The 23,889-nt window shown below is 44.8% G+C and overlaps 1 protein-coding gene across 2 annotated transcripts in view; it reads left to right on the top strand.

Moving 5' to 3' along the window:
- Positions 1-1,010: 1,010 nt before the first annotated feature.
- The window catches only part of SNRNP200 (small nuclear ribonucleoprotein U5 subunit 200), a 52,881-nt gene continuing 30,002 nt past the window's right edge, over positions 1,011-23,889 (top strand). Inside the window, exons 1-18 of one of the 2 annotated variants that reach the window (XM_058194076.1) lie at positions 1,011-1,194; positions 3,612-3,775; positions 5,375-5,546; positions 6,869-7,061; positions 9,025-9,080; positions 9,395-9,493; positions 9,838-9,990; positions 11,462-11,561; positions 13,495-13,631; positions 15,373-15,456; positions 15,576-15,749; positions 17,196-17,333; positions 18,279-18,434; positions 19,847-20,017; positions 20,881-21,074; positions 21,895-22,018; positions 22,634-22,783; positions 23,458-23,568. In XM_058194076.1, the coding sequence (XP_058050059.1) occupies positions 1,150-1,194; positions 3,612-3,775; positions 5,375-5,546; positions 6,869-7,061; positions 9,025-9,080; positions 9,395-9,493; positions 9,838-9,990; positions 11,462-11,561; positions 13,495-13,631; positions 15,373-15,456; positions 15,576-15,749; positions 17,196-17,333; positions 18,279-18,434; positions 19,847-20,017; positions 20,881-21,074; positions 21,895-22,018; positions 22,634-22,783; positions 23,458-23,568 (2,421 nt within the window). In that variant the 5' untranslated portion in view covers positions 1,011-1,149. The remainder of the gene's footprint in view (positions 1,195-3,611; positions 3,776-5,374; positions 5,547-6,868; positions 7,062-9,024; positions 9,081-9,394; positions 9,494-9,837; positions 9,991-11,461; positions 11,562-13,494; positions 13,632-15,372; positions 15,457-15,575; positions 15,750-17,195; positions 17,334-18,278; positions 18,435-19,846; positions 20,018-20,880; positions 21,075-21,894; positions 22,019-22,633; positions 22,784-23,457; positions 23,569-23,889) is intronic. The other variant, XM_058194075.1, reaches the window with a different exon arrangement.

Genomic DNA, 23,889 nt, shown 5'->3' with positions numbered 1-23,889 from the left:
GTGATGGCCTTCGGGAAAAAACTGTCCTTGTGTCTAGTTGTTCTGGTGTGCAGTGCTCTGTAGCGTCGTTTTGAGGGTAGGAGTTGAAACAGTTTATGTCCAGGATGCGAGGAGTCTGTAGATATTTCCACAGCCCTCTTTTTGACTCGTGCAGTATACAGGTCCTCAATACCTTTTTTTAAAAAAAAGTGGGATGTGAATAATTGGGACAATTTAAAAGCTGCTCTGGATTCTTGGGTTCTTAATAGTTGTCCGGTTATTGGATTCAGCACAATTCACTGCTTGCCACTAGAAGTTGTGGGGGAATGCTCCATCACCGGAGGCTTTCAAGAAGAGACTGGACCTGTCTGAAACAGTGTAGGTAGCGTCTCCTGCTTGAGCAGGGGGCTGGACTAGAAGACCTCCAAGGTCCCTTCCAAGGTGTATTCTATTCTATTCTATTCTATTCTATTCTATTCTATTCTATTCTATTCTATTCTATGTGGGATGACTTGCCTCCAGAGCAGGGGTCTCCAACCTTGGCAACTTTACGGACTTGTGGACTTCAACTCCCAGAATCCCTCAGCCAAGCGGATGCGCATGCGCTGGGCGAGGAATTCTGGGAGTTGAAGTCCACAAGTCCATAAAGTGGCCAAGCTTGGAGACCCCTGCTCCATCATCGGAGACTTTAAAAAAAAAAAAAAAAAAGATTGGAGAATAATTTGTCCGGCATGGTAGAGGGTCTCCTGCTTCAGCGGCGGGCGGTGGTGGTGGTCAGACTAGAAGACCTCGAAGGGCCCTTCCCCACTCCGTTATTTATTTATTTTTTAAAATCATCGCTATCCCCGCCCAAGAGGAACCCACAGAGCCGCCGAAAAGTCGAAAAGAACCGCGCGTGCACAAGAATGTCGCCTCTAGGGATCCGTACGTCACGCTCTCTCCCCTCCGCCCGCCCGGAAAGAGAGAGGAAGGACTTCCGGAGCTGACCCGGAACCGGAAGATCAGAACCGTGTCTCTCTGTGTGTGTTTTTTTTTCTTTTCCTTCCGGCTGTTCGTGAGGGAAGCGTTGCTCGGGAAGAGAGACCCGGAGAAGGCGGGGAAGGCTCAACCGAGCCGAGGCGGAGGAGGGAGAAGCAGCGGCCGGGCCCCCCCCGAGCAGCAGGCGTCGCCATGGCGGACGTGACCGCCCGGAGCCTGCAGTACGAGTACAAGGCGGTGAGTGCGGGGCTTCCGTGGGCCTGTCTCCTCCTTGGGCCCCGCCAGGGTGACGGGAAGGGCCTCGCGGCAAAGTGGTGGTGGGGCGATGGAGGGAGACGGCCGAGAGGGAAGGGAAGGGAAGGCCGGAGGTGGCTCCAGGCACCGGGAGGGAGGGAGGGATGCAGGCCTGGCCGGTTCTCTTCTCTTCTGGGGATCCTCAGGCGACTTTAGGCGGGTTTTGCTGGCAATCCTTATGATTTATATTGATATATTGACCATCAATTGTGTTGTAAATGTTGTACCTTGATGAACGTATCTTTTCTTTTATGTACACTGAGAGCCTATGCACCAAGACAAATTCCTTGTGTGTCCAATCACACTTGGCCAATAAAAATTCTATTCTATTCTATTCTATTCTATTCTATTCTATTCTATTCTATTCTATTCTATTCTATTCTATTCTATTCTATGACTATCATTAAGTGTTGTACCTCATGATTCCTGATGAAGGTATCTTTTCTTTTATGTACACTGAGAGCCTATGCACCAAGACAAATTCCTTGTGTGTCCAATCACACTTGGCCAATAAAAATTCTATTCTATTCTATTTCTTCAAGCAGCCTGGAAGCCAGGACCCAGAGAAGTGGGGGGAGGGCGGATGGAGGCCCTCTAGGTTTGCAGACTTCACGACCAAGAGAAGAGAGGATAAGAGTGAAGTAGAGAAAATGAGTAGAATAGAACACAGAAAATAGAATAGAATAGAAAAAAAAAAGAGAATAGAAAAAAATAGGATAAAGGGTAGAATAGAAGAAAGAGAATAGAATAGAAAAAAATAGAACAGAGAATAGAATAGGAAAAAAAAGAGAATAGGAAAATGAGAATGGAATAAAGAATAGAATAGAAAAAAGAATAGAAAAAAGGGAATAGAATAAAGAGCAGAGTACAAAAAATAGAATTGAATTGAAAAAAACAGAATAGAGAATAGAATAGAAAAAAGAGAATAGAATAGAAAAAAGAGAACAGAGAATAGAATAGAAAAAAGAGAATGGAAAAAATAGAATAGAATAAAGAAAGAATAAAATTGAACTGAATTGAAAAAATGGAATAGAAAAAAGAATGGAAAAAATAGAACAAAAAATTCAATAGAATTGAATTGCAAAAATGGAATAAAGAATAGAATAGAAAAAAAATACAAAAAAGAGAATAGAATAGAAAAAAGAGAATAGAGAATAGAATAGAAGAAAGAGAATAGAATTGAATTGAAAAAAGGGAATAGAAAAAAAGCGAATGGAAAAAAATAAAATAGAATAGAGAATAGAACAGAATAGAATTCTTTATTGGCCGAGTGGATTAGACACACAAGGAATTTGCCTCTGGTGCAGAAGCTCTCAGTGTACATACAACAATAGATCATTAAGTGACTGAAGTTACGACAGTATTGAAAAGAAAAAGGGTTATGACTGTTTTTCGTGCTTACAACCCTTGCAACATTTTCTCCATGGTCACGTGACTTATATCAGGACGCTAGACAACCGACTCACATTTATGACGGTTACAACATCCCGGGGTTGCATGATCCCCTTCTGCGACTTTCTGACAAACAACATCAATGGGGAAGCCAGATTCACTTAACAACCGTGTTCCTAATTTAGCAACTGTAGTGATTCACTCAAGAACTCTGTCAAGGAAGATCGCAAAATGGGGGTAAAACGCTCTCACTTAGCAATGGGAGTTTTGGACTTGGTTGGGTTGACTTCTGCAGAGCCTGAGGGGAAAGGAACTCCATCTCCCCAGCCGATGTTTTTGAAACTTCACCCCCCTCTTAAAATTGCCAGCTTTGAAAAAACACGGCCATAACTTTCTGCCACTGCTTGTGATTCTTTGGCGATTGACTAATTTCAGGGCAACGATAGAAAATGTGTCAGAGTTTGCAGCAGCAATCACATCCAGAAAGCACACACAAGTAACTGATTTGGCAGGATTCAATAACTTATCTTTATGTATAATATAACACATGAAATAAATATACAATACCAAAAGCAGGTTTTTGAACATGGTAGTAAATACAAGCAAAACACAAGCAGAGGAGAGGAGTTTCAGTTTTAGTGCTCAGCACAGCATGCAGCTTTAGTACAGTAGTTAAGCTAAGCCATGCCCAGGCTCCTTGCGGTCTGACTCAGCAAACAGCCCCCATTGGCTGACCTTGTTGCCATGTCTCTTCCAGTCTATGACTATGCATACCCTGACAAAATGTGCCTTTCTTTGAATTATAATGGGATCGGTTTAGGCACTGCCTGACTGCAAATGTTAAGAAAAATGTTTGAAATAGTTGTCTAGCCTTGCTGACCTCTCTCTCTCTCTCTCTCTCTCTCTCTTTCTTTCTCCCTCTCCTTCTCCCCCCCAACTTTCTCTTGTCTGTGTGGCAATTCTTTCAGAACTCTAATCTTGTGCTTCAAGCTGACCGGTCTCTGATTGACCGGACCAGACGCGATGAGCCTACGGGAGAGGTCTTATCATTGGTTGGGAAGCTGGAGGGCACCCGCATGGGTGATAAGGCCCAAAGGACCAAACCCCAGATGCAGGAAGAAAGAAGAGCAAAGTAAGGAAAGAATGATGTGTTTGCTGCCTATTGATACCATATTTAGTTGATTGAATTCTAGAGTGGGATGGATCTGACACGCTCATTGTATCTTCTGCTTACGATTCTGAAGTTTTTGTTGCATGCCGATGGGCCAGCACAGCATGTTCAGCTGTTCAGAATATTAAACGTTTCCAGATCATCTTCTGGAAAACTTTACTTCTAGAGGTCTGTAGAGATTCTCAGTCATCCAGGTCACGGTTGTCGCAAAGGTGCTTTTTTCAGGAGGCAACTGGACTTTGTTTTTTCTTTTGAAGATGTTTCACTTCTCATCCAAGAAGCTTCTTCAGCTCTGACAGGAGCTTCCATTCCCCACTATCCTGTCGGAGCTGAAGAAGCTTCTTGGATGAGAAGCGAAACGTCTTCAAAAGAAAAAACAAAGTCCAGTTGCCTCCTGAAAAGGCACCTTTGGGTCTACTTCTAGAGTCTGGAAAACTCTACTTTGGCTTGCATTAAAACTTCCAATATTCAACTAGAGGTTGATATTGGAGATGCTGTGAAGAAATAAATCTGATTAGGCAGTATGAATTGAGAGAAGTTGAGGCCTAGGGCAGAGAAAATTGCAAACAGATAAAGATGAGCAAATTAGAATGTTCCTCTCTACGTAAGAAAAGGTTGTTCTTGTGCTTTTAAGATAAGGGTTAGGTTTCAGGATGTTTGGTGATCTCAGAGCGATAGGTTTTCATAATCTTAGTACAAGATACCGTATTTTTCGGATTATGAGAAGCACCTAAATTTACAGGAGGAAAACAAGAAAAAAATAGTTTTTGCCCTTTCCAGCCACTAGAAGCCCTCTGCAGGCCAAAAACAGGCCGTGCAGAGCACTGCAGAGTGGTTCTGGGGGCCGGGGAGTACAAAAACGTGATGCGTGGAGGGTTCAGGAGGCCAGAAACACCTGCATTTGCTCTATAAAATGCACCTAAATTTTCTCCCACTTTTAAGGGGGGAGGAGGTACGTCTTATACTCCAAAAAATGATAACTGCCAAGTAGAATAATAGGGGTACCAGTTATCCCATCAACAGTAAAGAATATTTGTACATATTTTTTTAAAAATTCACAGATTGGTTAATGGACGAGGAAACTACATTTTTGTCATAAAACTTAGCTGGACGATATTTTTATCAAGATAATTAATACAAAAGTGAGGATAGATTTTCAACTTCTCAATAACTTGGCATAAGAATATTGTTACCAAAAGAGAGGATGGGGGGATGGATGTTTAAAGAGATGCATTTCTAGTTACTGGGCAGGTTTAAAGCAGGGGTCTCCAACCTTGGCAACTGGAAGCCTGGCGGACTTCAACTCCCAGAATCCCCCAGCCAGCATAGTTGAAGTCCTCCAGGCTTCCAGTTGCCAAGGTTGGAGACCCCTGCTTTAAAGGATTACTCTGGACTGAGTACAGAGTAATTAAAATACTGTTCACATCGGAATAACTTTGATTGGGACAGAGAGAAAATGCGCCTTTGTGTATAACATAAACCCTCAGAAAGACTGTATATTAGCTAGCTTTTCTTGTGTCTTTTCTGACTGCTAGCTAATCTTCCTCCCGATTTTCCTAGGAGACGCAAACGTGATGAAGACAGGCATGACATAAACAAGATGAAAGGCTACACACTGCTTTCCGAGGGTATTGATGAGATGGTAGGAATTATCTACAAACCCAAAACGAAGGAGACTCGGGAAACCTATGAAGTTTTGCTGAGCTTCATTCAGGCTGCTCTGGGGGATCAGGTGAGTGAAAAACAATTTGTCCTACGTGAGCTTTCACAATTACCTTACTTTGCATCCAGTGTTTGCATTTTTGTGCAAAAACCACAGGAGAACACAATTGAGCTCTTGTGTAGAAACACAACCAGACCGGCTTGTGAAATTCTTTATCGTTTTTCTAGAGTCCACTAAAATCGAACGGTCGATAAATTTTAAGAAATAAATAAAATAGAGCTACATTAACACTTTTAAGACGATCAGCCATTTTATTTTTTGCTGTTTCTGTCAGCTGAGTGAAATGAACACGTCATTTGGAAGCTACTTCAATGGGGGATCCACTTTTTTCTGGGACTCTTAAATGTTGAATATTCACATGCTGTACTAAAGAAAACAAGCTGGTGCCTCATTATTGTTACCTTTCTAAGGATAACTTAATCTAGTCTTTTTTCAATAGCCCCACTTAGATATGATTCCTGGTGTTTGAACTGACTTTGGATTTATTTATTTTTTAACCGTGATCGCTCAGGGGTGTAGCTGAAGAAGTATCAAAGAATTGCTTCTAATTATTTTGTCTTTCCACAAAGGCTTATCGCTTTCTGAAACATGTTTATGGCTTCCTAATTCAGACAATGTGGCATGCAAAAATAATAAAACAATTACCAAATGAAAACATATATCATTACAAGCTGACTAAGACAATAAACTAGCAAACAGAACTAAAATAGACTATGTGTAATCAAAGGCTCAATAAAGCAGCCGGTTCTTAATTGGGTTTCTAAAGACCTACGGGAGTGATGGCGGATCTTTTCAATACCAAGTGCCCAAACCATAATGCGTGCATGTGTGTGCATATGCGCGCACCGGAAATCCAAAGACCAGCTAGTCTTTGGGTTTCTAGCACACACATGCACGCCGGCCAGCTGGTCTTTGCACACACCGGAGCACCGGAAACCCAAATACCAGCTAGCTGGCACGGGCATGCCTGTTTTTTGGCCGGGGTTTTTTTGGCCATTTTCCGGCGCCCCCAAAGACCAGCTAGCTGGTGTGCACATGCCCCCAGAGAGGGCTCTGTGTGCCACTTCTGGGACACATGCCATAGGTTCACCATCACGGACCTACAGTGTGGAGAATAACTGTATTTTGGGGTGAGCAAAGGCCACCCCAGGAACCCTCCTGGATCCCATAAGGTGATTTTGTTCAATGTGTGCGCCCTCTCCTGTTGGGGCAAATACGGGCGCATGCGGTCCCAGAAACAAGTCCTATGATACAGGATAAATTTTCTCAAGTTTTCATCCCTTAAACTGGGCACAGAAGAAATGGTGTCAATTTGTTTTTCTTTTTTGCAGCCTCGAGACATTCTCTGCGGAGCTGCCGATGAAGTGCTGGCTGTCCTGAAAAATGAGAAGCTACGAGACAAGGAACGGCGAAAAGAAATCGACCTCTTGCTGGGGCAGACAGATGACACCCGTTACCACGTACTGGTTAATCTGGGCAAGAAGATCACAGATTATGGGGGAGACAAGGAGATCCAGAATATGGGTATAATCTGCGGCCTCGGTTCCTTTTAAGCTTTTTTCATTCTGAATTAAGACCAGGGTGGGGTGAGCAATTTATAGTACAGTCTGATTTTTGTGGTTTTCTTGATTTGATCAAACACGATGTGGTGGTAAGAGGTTGCATGGGCAAATTTGGTTCGCTGCCGAGAGTCGGGTGGGTGGGTGGGAGGTTGTTTCTTGTCACAAAACCTCAAAGTTTCCAAGATGGTTAAATCTTAGAAGATTTTGATGATTTCATCATGAAATCTATAAGATTTGAAAAAAATATATATTTTTAAAGATTGAGCTATTGTAGTTGTTGGGTTGCTAACTTTCATAATAGGAAACTTCTAGCAACCTTAATTGTTGTATTGGGACGGTAGGGAGCTTTCTAGAAACTCCAGTTGGGGAAGGAAGGGATGAGTTTTATGTCTGAAAGCCTTTGCATGTAGATCCCAATCTGGTGAAAATGCAGAAATGGCAACCAAGACGAGAAATCTGTGGATGGAGTAACCATGTTGAGAATCAACACAATTTAAGTTTTTTTTTTTTTTTAAGTTTAGAAATGAGATGCAGGTAGTCCTCAACTTACGACCACAATATCTGTTGCTGAGTGAGACAGTTGTTAAATGAGTTTCCCCGGCTTTACCACCTTTCTGCCCACAGTTGTTGACTTAGTAAAGCGGCTTTTAAAATGAATCGGGCTTCCCCATTGACTCTGCTTGTCGGAAGGTCGCAAAAGGGGTCACATGACCCCTCGGACGGTGCAACTGTCATAAATACGAGTCAGTTGTGCCAAGCACCTAAATTCTAATCACAGGACCATGGGGCTGCTGCGACGGTCATAAACGTGCAAAATGGCCATAAGTCGCTTTCTTCATTGCTGCTGTAACTTCAGATGGTCACTAAACAAATTGTAAGTTGAGGATAGCCTAAAGCAGGTTTGTGTGAGTTAAGGTTGAGTCGTGCAGGTCACGGAGAACGTGGATAGAAATTTTGCCTCCTTTTTCGTCAAGTTAGAAACTGGGTTATCTATCGTTTTGAAACAACACGTAGGTAAGAATTTCCTGATTCCCAAGCTGGTGATCTCATTAATTTTGGCCATTTCCATGTGACACCTCCTGCGCAGACTGCACTGGCTACCTGTGGCCTTCCGGGTGCGCTTTAAGGTTTTGGTAACTATCTTCAAAGCGCTCCATGGCATAGGGCCGGGCTACTTACGGGACCGCCTGCTGCCACCGATTGCCTCCCACCGACCCGTGCGCTCTCACAGAGAGGGACTCCTCAGGGTGCCGTCAGCCAGGCAGTGCCGGCTGGCGACACCCAGGGGAAGGGCCTTCTCTGTGGGGGCTCCCACCATCTGGAACGAGCTTCCCCCAGGACTCCGCCAACTTCCTGACCTTCGAACCTTCCGCCGCGAGCTTAAGACACATCTATTTATTTGTGCAGGACTGGACTAGAATTTTAGAATTTTTAAATTTTGAATTTGGTTTTAATGGGGTTTTATTATTTATATTTCTATTTTAAATACTCGGCCTTATTGAAAAAGTTTTTTAATTGTTGTTTTATTCTGTATTTATATGTATGTTTTATTCTGGCTGGAAACCGCCCTGAGTCCCTAGGGAGATAGGGCGGTATAAAAATGCGAAAAAATAAATAATAAAATAAATAAATTTCGGACACCACCTTCGAGGACGTTCAGTTGTTAAGTTAGTCACTCGGTTGTTGAATGAATCCGGCTTCCCCGTTGACTTTGCTTATCAAGAAGGCCACAGAAGGGGATCACGTGACTCCCAACACCCTGCAACCGTCATAAATATGAGTCAGTCGCTGAGTGTCTGAATTTCGATCACGTGACCACGGGTGACAAGTCGCCTTTTTTCAGTGCCGTTGTAAACGAATGGTTCTAAGTGGAGAACGGCCTCTACTTGCTTCTGTTCACTGGAGCATTTTGGTTTCCTTTGCAGATGACAACATCGATGAGACTTACGGAGTGAATGTACAGTTTGAGTCCGACGAAGAGGTGAGCATGAAGGCTCCTGTGCTGTAGAACAGGGGTCTCCAACCTGTGGGGCCACGGCCCACTAATGGCCTGTTGGCCACAGGGCCACATGACTGGCTCGTGTTAGTGTTGCCGTGAGAACCGACCGGGTGCTACTGTCACCACCCCATTTGCATTGCACATTCTTGTGGCACTGTTCGCACATGCGCATCGTGCGCAAAGGCCTCTGCTCCCCTCCCTCCCCCACTCTGGGCCGCCAACCCAGAAAACTGCTGAGGAATGTATTGTTCTTGGATGGGCTATAATTAAGTAAAAGAGCCATTGTGAACCAACAGGAAGGCGATGAAGATGTCTATGGCGAAGTTCGGGACGAAGCCTCTGACGAAGACCTGGAAGGCGATGAAGCCGTCGTACGCTGCACCCTCTCGGCGAATGTGAGTCCCTGGGAAAACGAGGCCTTTGGATTAAAAAAAAAAAAATAATCGAAAAATTAGTTTGATTAAATCGGAGGCTAGCCACCCGTAAGCTTTGACCTGAAAAATCCTGACCGTGGGAAAGGGGTTTGAATAACTGGAGAAACGGTTGTTCCTATGTACAGTAGTGGCCAAAATTGTGGAAACCTTTTGGGAAAAGTTTGTTTTTGAGGTTTGATGGCTAATGACACCACTTTCTGTAGTGCTTTCCGAATTCGGGAAGAATGAGAGAGGCTGCCTATTCCTTTGGGTTTTGGGGTGTTCTTAGCAAAGCTCAGGGTGCGAGTCCTGGTGTTTCTCCCCAGCTGGTGGCTTCCGGTGAGCTGATGTGCTCCAAGAAGAAAGATTTGCATCCCAGAGACATCGACGCCTTTTGGCTTCAACGCCAGCTGAGCCGTTTCTATGATGACGCCATCGTGTCCCAAAAAAAGGCAGACGAAGTCCTGGAAATCTTGAAGGTGGGGAATTTTATCTTTTCACTGAAATACAACACCGATTTCTTAATCTCTGGTGCCTGAAATGGGAATCAGAAAAACTTTGGGGAAAAGTTCTGTCTTTTGGCTTCCCAGTCATGACTCTCCACTTTCCTCCTTCTTCCCATCTTGTATTCCTGGCCTCTACAGACTTGTGAGGTCCTTGGGTTTACTCTGAGTGTGCTTGTTTTCTTGCAAACGTTTCATTACCCAACTAGGTAACATCATCAGTGCTAGAAGAGAGTTGTTCCTTGTCTTCTGTTTGTATGCTAATGGCTTGCCCTGCCGGTGTTGGTGGGAGTATTCAAGGAACCAACATTCTGACCTAAACTTCTTGAATCGGCCAGATGAACTAATTGCTTCCTGCAAAAGCTCACATCCCATTCGCTTCTCTTTTATGTCTTATGGGAGGGGCCAATCATCTCCAAGCCTTACTCCCAAGTCGACCCTGTTTCCTTAATTGTTCCTGTCTCCTGGCAGCTCTGTGCATGTGCACACTGGGAACAGGCTCCAGCTGTTCTTCCGCCTCGCTGATGTCAGACTCCGGAGGCAGCAAAGAACTACCCGATGGCCTTGGCCCCCTCTCTGCCTCTGATGCAGAGCCCTTGTCTGGGTCTTCCCCAGACTTCAGGACTGGCCCAAATTCCTCCCCAACCGTTTCATTGTCTGACTCTGCTGCCAGCTTTGCTGGCTGCCAGCGGGCCACAACAACCAAGACCAAATCCCATTCCCTTCTAGCACTGATGATGTTACCTAGTTTGGGTAATGAAACATCTGCAAGAAAACAACCAAGCTCAGAGAGCACCAAGGATGACTCATTTGAACCCTGAGCTCCAAATATTCTATCAGTTCCGTAGACTTTTGTTGAAACAGGGAAGCCCTGTCAGTCATTGTGTTTGCAATTCAGAAGACCCAAATGCAACTAATTGGTACGTTCAAAATGGGCTGGTCAAATTGCCTCAAAATGTGATAGAGATTACTAACATTGTTAGTGTGAATTGGATTAATATGAATGATACCCAGAAACAACTTTGCCTACACACAATAGAGAAATGTTTAGATGGAACAAGAAAGATACAGATGAAAAGAGAGATAAAGATGAGGAGTCAGGCATTTTTTGTTTACGTTTAAACAATGTAATGAGGATTACTTAAATTTGATAAACGTGATAGATATTATTAATGTTGTCACTGCGAATTGGATTAACATGAATGATACCCAGAACCAACTCTGTCCACGCAGAAGATGGGTGTATATTTTAAAAAAAGAATAAAAAAGATATTTTTAAAAAATTGCCTCAAACTCCTGAAGGGCACCTGCCAGTCAAAGGCAGCACCCTGTTTCCTGATTGCCCCGTGCCTTTGTCCGCCTTCTATCCTTTGAATTCTCCATATCAGATGAAATCGTTTCAAACGGACAGCCAGCTCCATCCATTTTTCTTCCCTTCCTTCTCCAGACAGCCAGCGATGACCGAGAGTGCGAGAACCAACTGGTTCTGCTCCTGGGATTTAACACCTTTGACTTCATTAAAGTCCTGAGGCAGCACAGAATGATGAGTGAGTATATGTTGCTGGGATGTGGAATGTTACTTTCTGGGACTCCCCAAGAATTGGCTTCTTTGTCACAAAAGGTCCTTTGAATTATTATTATTATTATTATTATTATTATTATTATTATTATTATTATTATTATTATTATTATTATTATTATTATTATTTATTCAATTTTTATACCGCCCTTCTCCCGAAGGACTCAGGGCGGTGTACAGCCAAAAGTAAAAACAAACAATACAATATACAATTTAAAATACAAATTAAAAAACTTATTTTATAATTGGCCTAAAAAACTTTAAAATATATAAAACTAATACCCCATTAAAATTAATATTAAAAAATTTAAAATCGATAAAATTTAAGCCAGCGAATGAAAAGATGTGTCTTCAGTTCGCGGCGGAAGGTCCAAAGGTCAGGTATTTGGCGTAAACCCGGGGGAAGCTCGTTCCAGAATGTGGGAGCCCCCACAGAGAAGGATCTTCCCCTGGGGGCCGCCAGCCGACATTGCTTGGCGGACGGCACCCTGAGAAGTCCCTCTCTGTGTGAGCGTACGGGTCGGTGGGAGGCATGCGGTAACAGCAGGCGGTCCCATAAGTACCCAGGCCCTAAGCCATGGAGCGCTTTGAAGGTGGTAACCAAAACCTTAAAGTGCACTCGAAAGGCCACAGGTAGCCAGTACAGTCTGCGCAGGAGCGGTGTTACATGGGAGCTACGCATAGCTCCCTCTATCACCCGCGCAGCTGCATTCTGGACTAACTGAAGCCTCCGAGTGCACCTCAAGGGGAGCCCCATGTAGAGAGCATTACAATAATCCAAGCGAGAGGTAACGAGCGCATGAGTGACTGTGCATAAGGCATCCCGATCAAGGAAGGGGTGCAACTGCCGAACCAGGCGAACCTGGTGGAAGGCCCTCCTGGAGACGGCCGTCAAATGGTCTTCAAACGACAGCCGCTCATCCAGGAGGACACCTAAGTTGCGCACCCTATCCTTTGGGGCCTCGCCTCCAACAGTCAGCCGCGGCTGCAGCTGACTGAATCGGGGTGCCGGCATCCACAGCCACTCCGTCTTGGAGGGATTGAGCTTGAGCCTGTTTCTCCCCATCCAGACCCGTACGGCATCCAAACACACGGCAAAGGAGAGTGAAGACACACGGCGGAGGAGAGTTGGCCTTTCCTTATTCTCACCCAGCTCGCATTTCAAGAACCTATTTTTGGCTCTTTCTGGCTTCTGAAAACAATCAGAATGGAGCTGGAAGGGGCCTTGGAGGTCTTCTAGTCCAACCCCCTGCTCAAGCAGGAGACCCTATACCAGTGTTGGCGAGCCTTTTCAGCACCAAGTGCCGAAACGGGAGTGCGCACACGGGGGAGCGCCAGAAATCGGAAGAGCAGTTGAGCTTCCGGTATGCGCGTGTGCGCCGGTCACCTAGTCTTCCGGTTCCTGGCGTGCATGTGCTTGCGAAGACCAGCATGCGCACCAGCGAGCTGCTCTTCCTATTTCCAGTGCTCACACATGCGCAAAGACCAGCTGGTGTGCTCGGAAAGATGGCTCTGCATGCCACTTCCGGCACACGTGCCATAGGTTCACCATCACGGCTCTATACAATTTGAGACAAGTAGCTGTCCAGTCTCTTCTTGAAAACCTCCACTGATGAAGCACCCACAGCTTCTGAAGGCAAGCCATTCCGCTTCTTAATTGTACTCGCTGTCAGGAATTCCTCCTTAGTTCCAGGTTGCTTCTCTCCTTGATTAGTTTCCATTCGTTGCTTCTTGTCCTGCCTTCAGGTGCTTTGGAGAATAGATTGAATTGATCCCCTCTTCTTTGTGGCAGCTCCTCAAATACGGAAATCCTGCTGTCATGTCACCCCTAGTCCTTCTTTTCTATAGACTAGCCATACGTCTGTGTGCGATGTGCAAGTGATATTTTGCTTTCTTGCTAGTCCTCTACTGCAGTCTCCTGGCAAGTGCTCAGAGCGAAGCCGAGAAGGAGAGGATTATGGGGAAGATGGAATCGGACCCCGAGTTGTCAAAGTTCCTGTATCAGCTGCATGAAACTGAGAAGGAAGATCTGATCCGGGTAAGAATTTGAGAGTCACGATAACGAAAGGAGCCTCATTTAAAGGATGATTGCACCAAGGCAGGTTAATCCAGAACCAGGATTGACTTTGTGCAATACAGCTGCACTGTGTGGCTTATTTTTGGGATGCTTAGCATTGCTACATTAAGAAAAGTACACAATTTAAGCACTACTAAAACAAGCGACAATAACAATAGCATTTAGGCTTATATACTTATATAAGCTTATATATAAGCATTTAGGCTTATATAGGGGTGCGTTGGCTCAAAGGCTAAGATGCTGAGCTTGTCGATCGAAAGGTTGGCAGTTCAGCGGTTCGAATCCCTAGTGCCATGTAACAGGGTGAGCTCCCGTTACTTGTCCCAGCTTCTGCCAACCTAGCAGTTTGAAAGCAGGTAAAAAAGGCAAGTAGAAAAATAGGGACCACTTTTGGTGGGAAGGGAACAGCGTTCCGTGCGCCTTTGACATTGAGTCATGCTGGCCACATGACCGCGGAGACGTGCTGGCTCTTCGGCTTTGAAACGGAGATGAGCACCGCCCCCTAGAGTCGGGAATGAGTAGCACATATGTGCGAGGGGAACCTTTACCTTTTAGTGCTTTATAGCGCACACTATAAATGTAAGCATTATGTGGGACCTCGTTTTACCAACCTCGGAAGAATGGGAGTCAACCTTGAGCCAGTCAGGATCGAACTGCTGACAGTCTGCAGAGTTTGCTGGAAATACTGCACTCTAACCACTATGCCACCTGGGTTAAAATACTATTCCTTTAGTGTTTTAGCCGTATAATCTGACTACTTTTTTCCTCATTAGGTTTCTACATTCTTACTCGTTGAGTGTAAGATGACCTTATACAATTGTCTGTCATAATTTAAAATGACCCCTGATCATTCATTGGGGCTTGTTCCTTGGGAAGTGTATTTAAAACTTACAAATGTTGGTTATTGACTAGAGATGGGAAGGCCTAGAATAAAAAACTAGACAAATTGGGGAAAAAACAGGTTTTTCCCAATTTTTTTCCCCAAAGCCATTTGGAAAAAACAAAATTGTTTTTTCCCCAGTTTTTCTGGGCTTTTTTCCCCAGATCTTCTCATCGCTACTATTGACAAAACAAAAACTTCTAATAACCCCATGCACACACGCTCTTTACGGACCTCTTAGGAATGGGGTGAGGTCCACGGTAGACAGTTTGAGGTTGAAGCTGTGGGGGTTTGAGGTTGTGATAATGGAGTCGGGTAGAGCATTCCAGGCGTTGACCACTCTGTTGCTGAGGTCGTATTTTCTGCAATCGAGTTTGGAGCAGTTTACCTTGAGTTTGTATCGATTGTTTGCCTGTGTATTATTGAGGTTGAAGCTGAAGAAGTTGTTGACAGGTAGGACGTTGTAGCAGCCAATTTTATGTACTAAGCTTAGGTCAGACCGCATGGGGCGCAGTTCCAGATTTTCCAGGCCTAAAATTTCAAGCCTGGTGGCCTAAGGAATTCGATTGTGAGTAGAGGAGTGGAGGACTCTTCTCGTGAAATACTTCTGGGCCCGCTCAGTCGTGTTAATGTCCGATAGACAGTGTGGATTGCAGGCGGACAAGCTGTATTCAGGAATTGGTCTGGCAAAGGTTTCGTATGCCCTAGTTAGCAATACAATGTTACCAGAGAAGAAGCTTTGCAAAATAAAGATAACAACTCTTAGTGCCTTTTTGGCAATGCTGTCACAGTGACCTCCGGGGCTTTGCCTTCCTCTTTCAGGAAGAACGTTGTCGCAGGGAGCGTGTCCGTCAATCCCGCATGGACACCGACCTAGAAACCATGGATCTGGACCAAGGAGGAGAGGTAATTCGGTGGATGGGGTGGTTTTGAGGGAACGTCCGGCTGGCTTGATTTCCTCTCCCCATCTAAAGTCCTCTTGTCTCCCAGTGACATTTTGCCTCGGTGCTCTTCTTTAATCCCAGGCCCTGGCCCCACGTCAAGTGCTGGACCTGGAAGACTTGGTGTTTGCCCAAGGAAGCCACTTCATGGCCAACAAGCGATGCCAACTGCCCGACGGTTCGTTCCGCAAACAGCGCAAAGGCTACGAGGAAGTTCACGTCCCTGCCCTTAAGCCCAAACCCTTTGGATCGGAAGAGGTGAGCCGCCCTCTCATTTCCCTGCCATTGTCAACTCTGAAGAGAACCTGGCTGGAGGCCATTTTATGCTGCCCCGTAGTTGCCACAAGCCCTGAGAGGGGGAAGGGAGGGAGGGGAGAAGTAGGTAGAATGACTGATCCGTTAAAAAAAAAAAGTTTTCCTGTGCGAACCAAGGTCAGATTCGATTAACCGAGTTGGAAGGGACCTTGTAGGTCATCTAGTCGAACCCCCTGCCCAAGGAGACCCTACACCATTTCTGACCGATGGCAGCCCAGTCACTCCTTGAAAGCCTCCAGTGATGAAGCTCCCACAACTTCTGAAGGCAACTTCTGTTCCATGGGTTGATTGCTTGTCAGGTTTCGCAGAAAAAAACCCCCCAGCGAAACGATGTTTAGGTTTGAAGCTTTTATCTTCTCCGGCACTCACCGACCATCCAAGCAATAAACAATGCAAAGAAAGGATTGACAGAGCTAACATCTGGTGCTCCCCACCACCTTTAAACAGTTCCCGCCACCACACCCTTTCTCCTACGTTCCTGCCCTCTGCCCTGTCACCCAGTCCTCCCAGAAGTGCTGAGTCACTCTTGAGTTGTCTCGCAGTTGTAAGTTGTGCTTCTGAGGTTTGCCTGCCGCTGGAGACATTCTGAGGCAGTTCTGGAGGCCCCATACGGGGCTTGACAATATCCAGCTGTTTGCAGCAAGGCTGCTTCCCCTGGGATTGGACCATGATGGTTTTTTCTCCCCCTCCCTGAATGGCAGCTCCGAGCTGAGCATGCCGCAGCTGATATTGCTCTCATTGTCAGAAAATGTCTTCTTGTTTCCAGGTTGAATCTCTCCTTGTTCAGTTTCCATCCATTATTCCTTGTCTGACCTTCAGGGGCTTTGGAAAATAGCTTGACCCCCTTCCTCCACTCTGTGGCAGCCCCTCAAATATTGGAAGACTGCCCTCCTGTCTCCCCTGGTCCTTCTCTTCACTAGACTAGCCAGGCCCAGTTCCTGCAACCATTCCTCGTATGTTTTAGCCTCCAGTCCCCTCATTATCGTGGTTGCTCTTCTCTGCACTCTTTCTAGACTCTCAACATCTTTTTCATAGTGTGACCAAAACTGGATGCAGTACCCTAGGTGTGGTCTTACTAACCATATTAACAGGTGGGTGGGAGAGGAAGAGAGAAGTGACCAAGCAACCTGCCAGCATCTCCAATGGACAATGTGACCGGTGACATCTGGGACGGGGGAACTTTTTACTCTTTTAATTAGGTGAAAACTGCAGGAACTTGCAGAATTGGGTTTTCACTGGCTGTGCCGATATGATGTATCCAACAAACCTCTTCTTTGAGGAATTCTACCTGCCTCGGAGTTCTGCTTTCAATGGGTGCGTTACTCGGAATGCTGACCCCTTGTTTTGGCATCACGGTCACGTCTCTCCTTCCTTCATCCTCTTCCTCAGCAACTCGTTCCTGTGGAGAAGCTCCCCAAATACGCCCAGGCTGGATTCGACGGGTTCAAAACCCTGAACAGGATTCAGAGCAAACTCTACCGTGCTGCGCTCGAGACGGACATGAATCTGCTACTGTGTGCGCCCACGGCAAGTGTCGGCTTTCTCTTTTTCTGAGTTTTCCCCACTCATTGATGCATTGAGTTAAAAGTAAACCCCCCCCCTTCTCAATCCCACCCGGGGTAGTACAGGTGAGAGTTGTAGCTCAGAACACTTTGTCAAAGGCTGCTCTCTCTTGTTTTCTCGTTACACCGAAATATACCCTGTTTTCCCGAAAATAAGCCCCAACTGGAAAATAGTCCTAGCATGATTTTTCAGGGTGCTTGTAATATAAGCCTTACCCCCCAAAATAAGCCCCAGTTAAGATGGTCAACCAGACAGAGGCATTTAGTACTGTATTTCTCCCAAAATAAGACCTAATTGGAAAATAAACTCTAGCATGTTTTTTCAGGGTGCTCGTAATATAAGCCCTTCCCTCAAAAATAAGCCCCAGTTAAAATCGTCAACCAGACATAGGTGCAGTTAGTACCGTATTTCCCCCAAAATAAGACCTAAGCAGAAAATAAGCCCCACTGCGTCTTTTGGAGCAAAAATTAATATAAGACTTGGTCTTAATTTCAGGGAAACATGCTAATTTTATCATATTTTATCTATATCTTAAATTATTGTATTCTATTCCAATTTCATTTTAAATTGTATTTTTTTCCAATTTTATTTTAAATTGTATTCTATTCCAATTTCATTTTAAACTGTATTTTATTCCAATTTCATTTTAAATTGTATTTTATTCCAATTTCATTTTAAATCGTATTTTATTCCAATTCTATTTTAAATTGCTTTGATCAAATTTTAGTAATAATTTGTTTTTGGAACTTTGCACTTCGATATAGCCCAAGGGCTAATCAATAAATAAAGAATCCTGAATCTCTTTGTCTTCTCCTTGGAAGATTGTCTGTGCGTTCTATGGGGCAGGGGTTGGGGTGTCACAGCAGGAATGAGGATTTGCTCATTCTCTGACGTTCTCTCATAATCCAGGGTGCCGGGAAGACCAACGTGGCTTTGATGTGCATGTTGCGCGAGATCGGAAAGCACATCAATCTTGATGGGACAATCAACATCGATGACTTCAAAATTATCTACATCGCACCCATGAGGTCCCTGGTGCAGGAGATGGTGGGCAGCTTTGGAAAGGTAAGAAGAGTGTCAACTCGTAAAGCCCTCCTGCCCTGCTCTCGAGTTGCCATAGGAAGGTGGTGGTGGTGGGCGGGAAACTGAGGGAGCAGCATGGCAGCAACCAGAAGCACATTCCACGAATACTTTCTCAAGGTCGCAGCCTAGGTTACCAGAGCCAGCTGGAGAGGTGTGGTCTCTACAGCCCGCAAAAGTGCTCCGTTGGAGAATGTAATTTATGACACATCCTGGGAGAAGGAGGGAAACGGGGTCATAGTTGGGACGTAAATTACATGGGGCAGAGTTGACTCCACTTGGGTAGGTGCCGACATGTTGCTCCTAATAAATAACTGGATTTCTTTTGAAACCTGGCTCGAGGCTCATGAATTCATTAGGGCATCGTCAAAACCCTGACACTCCTGCATAGGATGACCAACTCGCCGCGGGCCAATTCGTTGCGAGACAAGAGTTACACTAATATCAAAGAAATGGTGGAATAGAACCATTAAAAGAAAGGATGCAAAAGGAGGCACTGAATGAAATGTGAATGACAAAAAAATAACATTTATTTTGAAAACTAAATTGAATTGTTAAATTGTCCTGCGGTGCGTTGTTCAGCGGCGAGCTGGCCATGGCCTGTTGGTCCATCGTGAGTTGGCCGTGGTGACTTGGCCACGGCCAGTTGGCTGCAGCCAGTTGTCCCATTCCGATCACCCTTTGCAAGCTGCTGCCAGCTTCTCCATTGACTTTGCTTGTAGAAGGCTGGTAAAGGAAGTTGCAAATGGCAGTCAGATGACTGGGGATGAGCACTGGTACCACTTGTCCAACATCGCTGCACATTTCTTTGCTGAAGCAGTGGTTGCTAAAGCGAGAACCAGCCATGTTTTATATTTACTTCATTATTTTATGATATAAAACAATCATTTTATGGGGTGGGGTCAGGGCGACTGAATGGAGATAGCAGAGTGTTTTAATGGCCGGATGCCCTTCCTGTCACCAATGAGGGGTTTTGTTCAGCAGATATATTCTCAACGTGCCCAGAGAGAGAAATATCTGCCTCTACCTAGGATCGAACTCACAGCCTCCTGATTGTGAGGCGAGAACTCCACCTCTAATCCACCTCACCACTCATTATTTTTTGATATTGATGGTTCTCCCAAATTCTAATGGACTTAAGTTGGCCTGAAATGTCCAAGAAATGCGCTAAAGCCAATATAAAAGTATAAAAAATCAACACTCAAAATCTCTGGTACGTCACTTAGGTAGAACCACAATAGTTGCCAGACCAGACCAAGGAGGTGAACTTTATTTTGGTCTCTGGGCAGTGCTGCTTTTTATCTGGTTTTGAAATGAACATGGCATGTTTCAAAAAAGGCCTATTTAAATGGTGGGGTCATTTGTTATTGAGTGCCTATTCCCTCCCTCCCTTGTAGCGCTTGGCCACTTACGGCATCACTGTGGCTGAGCTGACCGGCGACCACCAGTTGTGCAAAGAAGAAATCAACGCCACTCAAATCATCGTCTGCACCCCAGAGAAATGGGACATCATCACTCGCAAAGGAGGGGAGCGCACCTACACTCAATTGGTGCGCCTCATTATCTTGGTGAGTTGACCCTCCCAAGCTTCTGGCTGGGACCAGATGGGATCTAGGCATCCTTCACCCATGGCAATGTGGTCCATTGGAATAGCAATAGACTTCTATACCGCTTCATAGTGTTTTCCAATCCTCTCTAAGCGGTTTACAGAGTCAGCGCCTTGTCCTCAATAATCTGGGTCTCCTTTGACCGACCTTGGAAGAATGAAAGGAGGATCGAAGTCCTGGCTGTGGGCAGAGTTAGCCTGCAATGCTGCATTTTAACCACTGGGAGGGAGGAGGGAAGGAAGGAAGGAAAGAAAAAAGAAAGAAAAGAAAAGAAAGAATAGCAATAGCACTTAAGTGGTTTACAGAGTCAGCCTATTGCCCCCAACCATCTGGGTCCTCTTTTGACCAACCTCGGAAGGATGGAAGGAGGATCAAATTTCTGGTTGTGGGCAGAGCTAGCCTGCATTACTGCATTCTAACCACAGGAAGGGAGGGAGAGAGGAAGGAAGGAAGGAAGGAAGGAAGGAAGGAAGGAAGGAAGGAAGGAAGGAAGGAAAATAGCAACAGCACTTAAGACACAGTTTCACAGGGCTTTACAGCCCTCTCTAAGCGGTTTTTAGAGTCAGCCTATTGCCCCCTCCAACAAAATGGGTCCTCATTTTTCCAACCTTGGAAGAATGGAAGGCCGAGTCAACCTCGAGCCGGTCAGGATCGAACTCCTGGCAGTAGGAGGGGAATTAGCCTGCAATACTGCCTTCTAACCACCGTGCCATTGCTATAAAAATTTAAATAAATAAATAAATAAATAAAATTGCTATGGCTCTTGGCAACTGTACTTCCCTTGCTTTGCTATGCATGGAAGTCACCTTTTCTCCTACGGGCAGGATGAGATTCACCTTCTCCACGATGACCGGGGGCCAGTTCTGGAAGCCTTGGTGGCCAGAACCATCCGCAACATTGAGATGACCCAGGAGGACGTACGGCTGGTCGGGCTGAGTGCTACCCTTCCGAACTACGAGGACGTGGCTACCTTCCTGAGGGTGGAACCCACCAAAGGACTGTTCTACTTTGACAACAGGTATTTGACGGAAGGTGGCGGTCATGTCAGACGGTTACTGAATACGCAACGTGGGACCATCCGTGTGTCTAGCAGAATGCTAAACTACCCAATTACAGATTATTCTGGGCGGCTTGGCACACAAAAACTATGCAATCAATAATAAAACCCAATAGATGCTGCCACCTGGAGGGGAACAGCAACTAAATTGTGTCGTTTAATGTGAAGACTTGAACTTTTAAGAAAATATAGGTGTATAAGCATTCTCTCCTAGCAGTATAGTCACCTCCCCTCCCCTTCCTTCCTTCCTTCCTTCCTTCCTTCCTTCCTTCCCCATCCATCCACCATCCATCCATCCAGCTAGCTAGCTAGCTAGCTATCCATCCATCCCTATCCATCCCACATTTATTATTTTTGCAAATGACTCTAAGGCAGTGAACATATTCAACACATCTTCCTCCTCCTATTTTCCACACAACAACAACAACCCTGTGAGGTGGGTTGGGCTGAGAGTGAGTGGCCCAAGGTGGCTTTGATGGCTGAAGCAGGACTAGAACTCACCGTCTCCTGGTTTCTCGCCCGGTGCCTTAACCCACTAGCTGACTCCTTTTAATGATGTGGAAGGCAATTTAGAGCAAAGCAACAGAGTGGATTCACAAGGCAGTAATTCCTGAGATAAAGATAGAAAAATATAATATTGGTTGCCTTGTTTTTGTCAAACAGAACAAGGAGCTGAGCCATGTACCTCTTGGGTATAAACAGATTTTTACATCTGATTTACAATTTGCAAGGCTGGCTGTTGTCCTCTTGAGCTCTGTTGACTCTGCCTGTCTCCTCGTAGCTTTCGCCCCGTTCCTCTGGAGCAGACCTATGTGGGAATTACAGAGAAAAAAGCCATCAAGCGCTTTCAGATTATGAATGAAATCGTGTATGAGAAGATCATGGAGCATGCTGGGAAGAACCAGGTACGATGGGTTGGAGTGCTTTTCATTTTCCCCATGAATTTAATCGTGTTGATAATGAAGGTAAATTGACCGTTTTGATTAAAGAAAAGAATATAAGTACGTTTGTTGCTACTTCTGGGACTTTGTGGTTGAGGTGGGAAAAAAACCCGAAACTTTGATTTGGAGTTTTACTGATTAGATCAATTTGTTGCTATAGAAATGGCTAGTTTATATTATTTTGGAAAAGTGAAAAAGTTGAGATTTGATGTTAATGCTTTATTCTACTGCAACAGAGAGAATCAGAAGTGGTTTCTTTCCCCTTTCTTCCTCCCCTCCTAGCTTTTCTTTCCCCTTTTCCTCCCCACTATGTCCTATTATTTGCTTTCATGTTTTTTATCTTTGTATTTTATTCTGTAATTTAATAAAAAATGTTTTTAAAAAAGATAAGGGATTGCAACACTAGATCCATTGTGAGAAGCACCTCTGATTCTTTGCTGCAGATTTCCTCCCTTATTCAGCCTTTGTTCTCGGTGCCTTGTTTCGTCTTCATGTCTCTCTAGCATTCTTCGCCAGAAACTCGCCAGAAACTCGGGCGACTCCAATTTAATGGTTTTGTTTCTGATGTTTTGACACCAGGTGCTTGTGTTCGTCCACTCCCGAAAGGAAACGGGGAAGACAGCGCGAGCCATCCGAGATATGTGCCTGGAGAAAGACACACTGGGCCTCTTCCTGCGAGAGGGCTCGGCTTCCACGGAGGTCCTGAGGACCGAGGCTGAGCAATGCAAGGTACATGTTTTTCAACACTTCATGGCCGATTTCAAAAAAACAGGCTTTGGATAAACCGGACCCAAGTAAAATAAATCCGAACGAAGGCAAATTACATGTCTGTCCCGGGATAAATGTCAGCCTCCCAGCTTGGTCACTTAGAAAAGAAAGATTTTTGAGGCCATGGGTTGACCAAAAGCACATTTGACTATAGCCAAGTGGTTGCAGTAGAAGCGAAGCCGGATCTGAAGATTTCGCGCCCAAAGCATATGGTTCACTTTTCCCTTGTACCCACCTTCCTCCTCCTCCTCCGGTTATCTGCCTGGACTTCATTTGCCTTCAATCTTTCCCTGGAGGATTAAGTGTAGGATGCTGTAATTTTCCAGGTGTCACATCAAATGTCTGAAATACTCGTAACTTTTGCTTTTTAATGGTTTTTGATGATTTTCCTTGGCTTTCCCAGGCAGCTTATCACCTCCTTGTTTCTAATTTTGTCAACCCAGTTTATACGTAAACAGCCGCCTGTAAATCCACATTTTTCAAATGCTTCTAGTCTCTTTAAGTGGATTTCTCTCAAGAGACCAATCAAATACTTTCTGGCTTTTTCCAAATGTTGCTATCATAGGGCAGTGAATTGGTAAGAATTTTCTTCTTGGTCTTCTAACAAACATTGCTGTTTTCTCCCCTGTATTCAGAATTTGGAACTTAAAGACTTGCTGCCCTACGGATTTGCCATTCACCACGCCGGCATGACCAGAGTGGATCGAACGTTGGTGGAAGATTTGTTTGCAGATAAACATATTCAGGTACGGCATTCCACTTCCTGGAATAACGGATTCCCTATTTTTGTATGTTCTAAAACAGGGGTCTCCAACTGTTGTGACCCAGGCCCAAGTAGGTATTATTAGACGCAATCAGTTCGAAAACAGACTTTATTAGAACAGATGACAATTAAACTCATTCTCAGTGTAGTCCAAATTAATTCAAAACAAATTCTTCATAACACAATTCTTCAGTCTTATCACCAACCTTGGTCAAATTAGGCAAACTACCAAAGGCTTTTCTTGGCAAAAGTTCAGCAGTAGAAGACGTCAACAAGAAATAAATGCAGTAAGACAAGAAACAAG

The sequence above is a fragment of the Ahaetulla prasina genome, chromosome 9 (assembly GCF_028640845.1).
Source record: "Ahaetulla prasina isolate Xishuangbanna chromosome 9, ASM2864084v1, whole genome shotgun sequence".
Taxonomy (NCBI): domain Eukaryota; kingdom Metazoa; phylum Chordata; class Lepidosauria; order Squamata; family Colubridae; genus Ahaetulla; species Ahaetulla prasina.
This window is presented reverse-complemented; position numbering and strand designations above follow the sequence as displayed.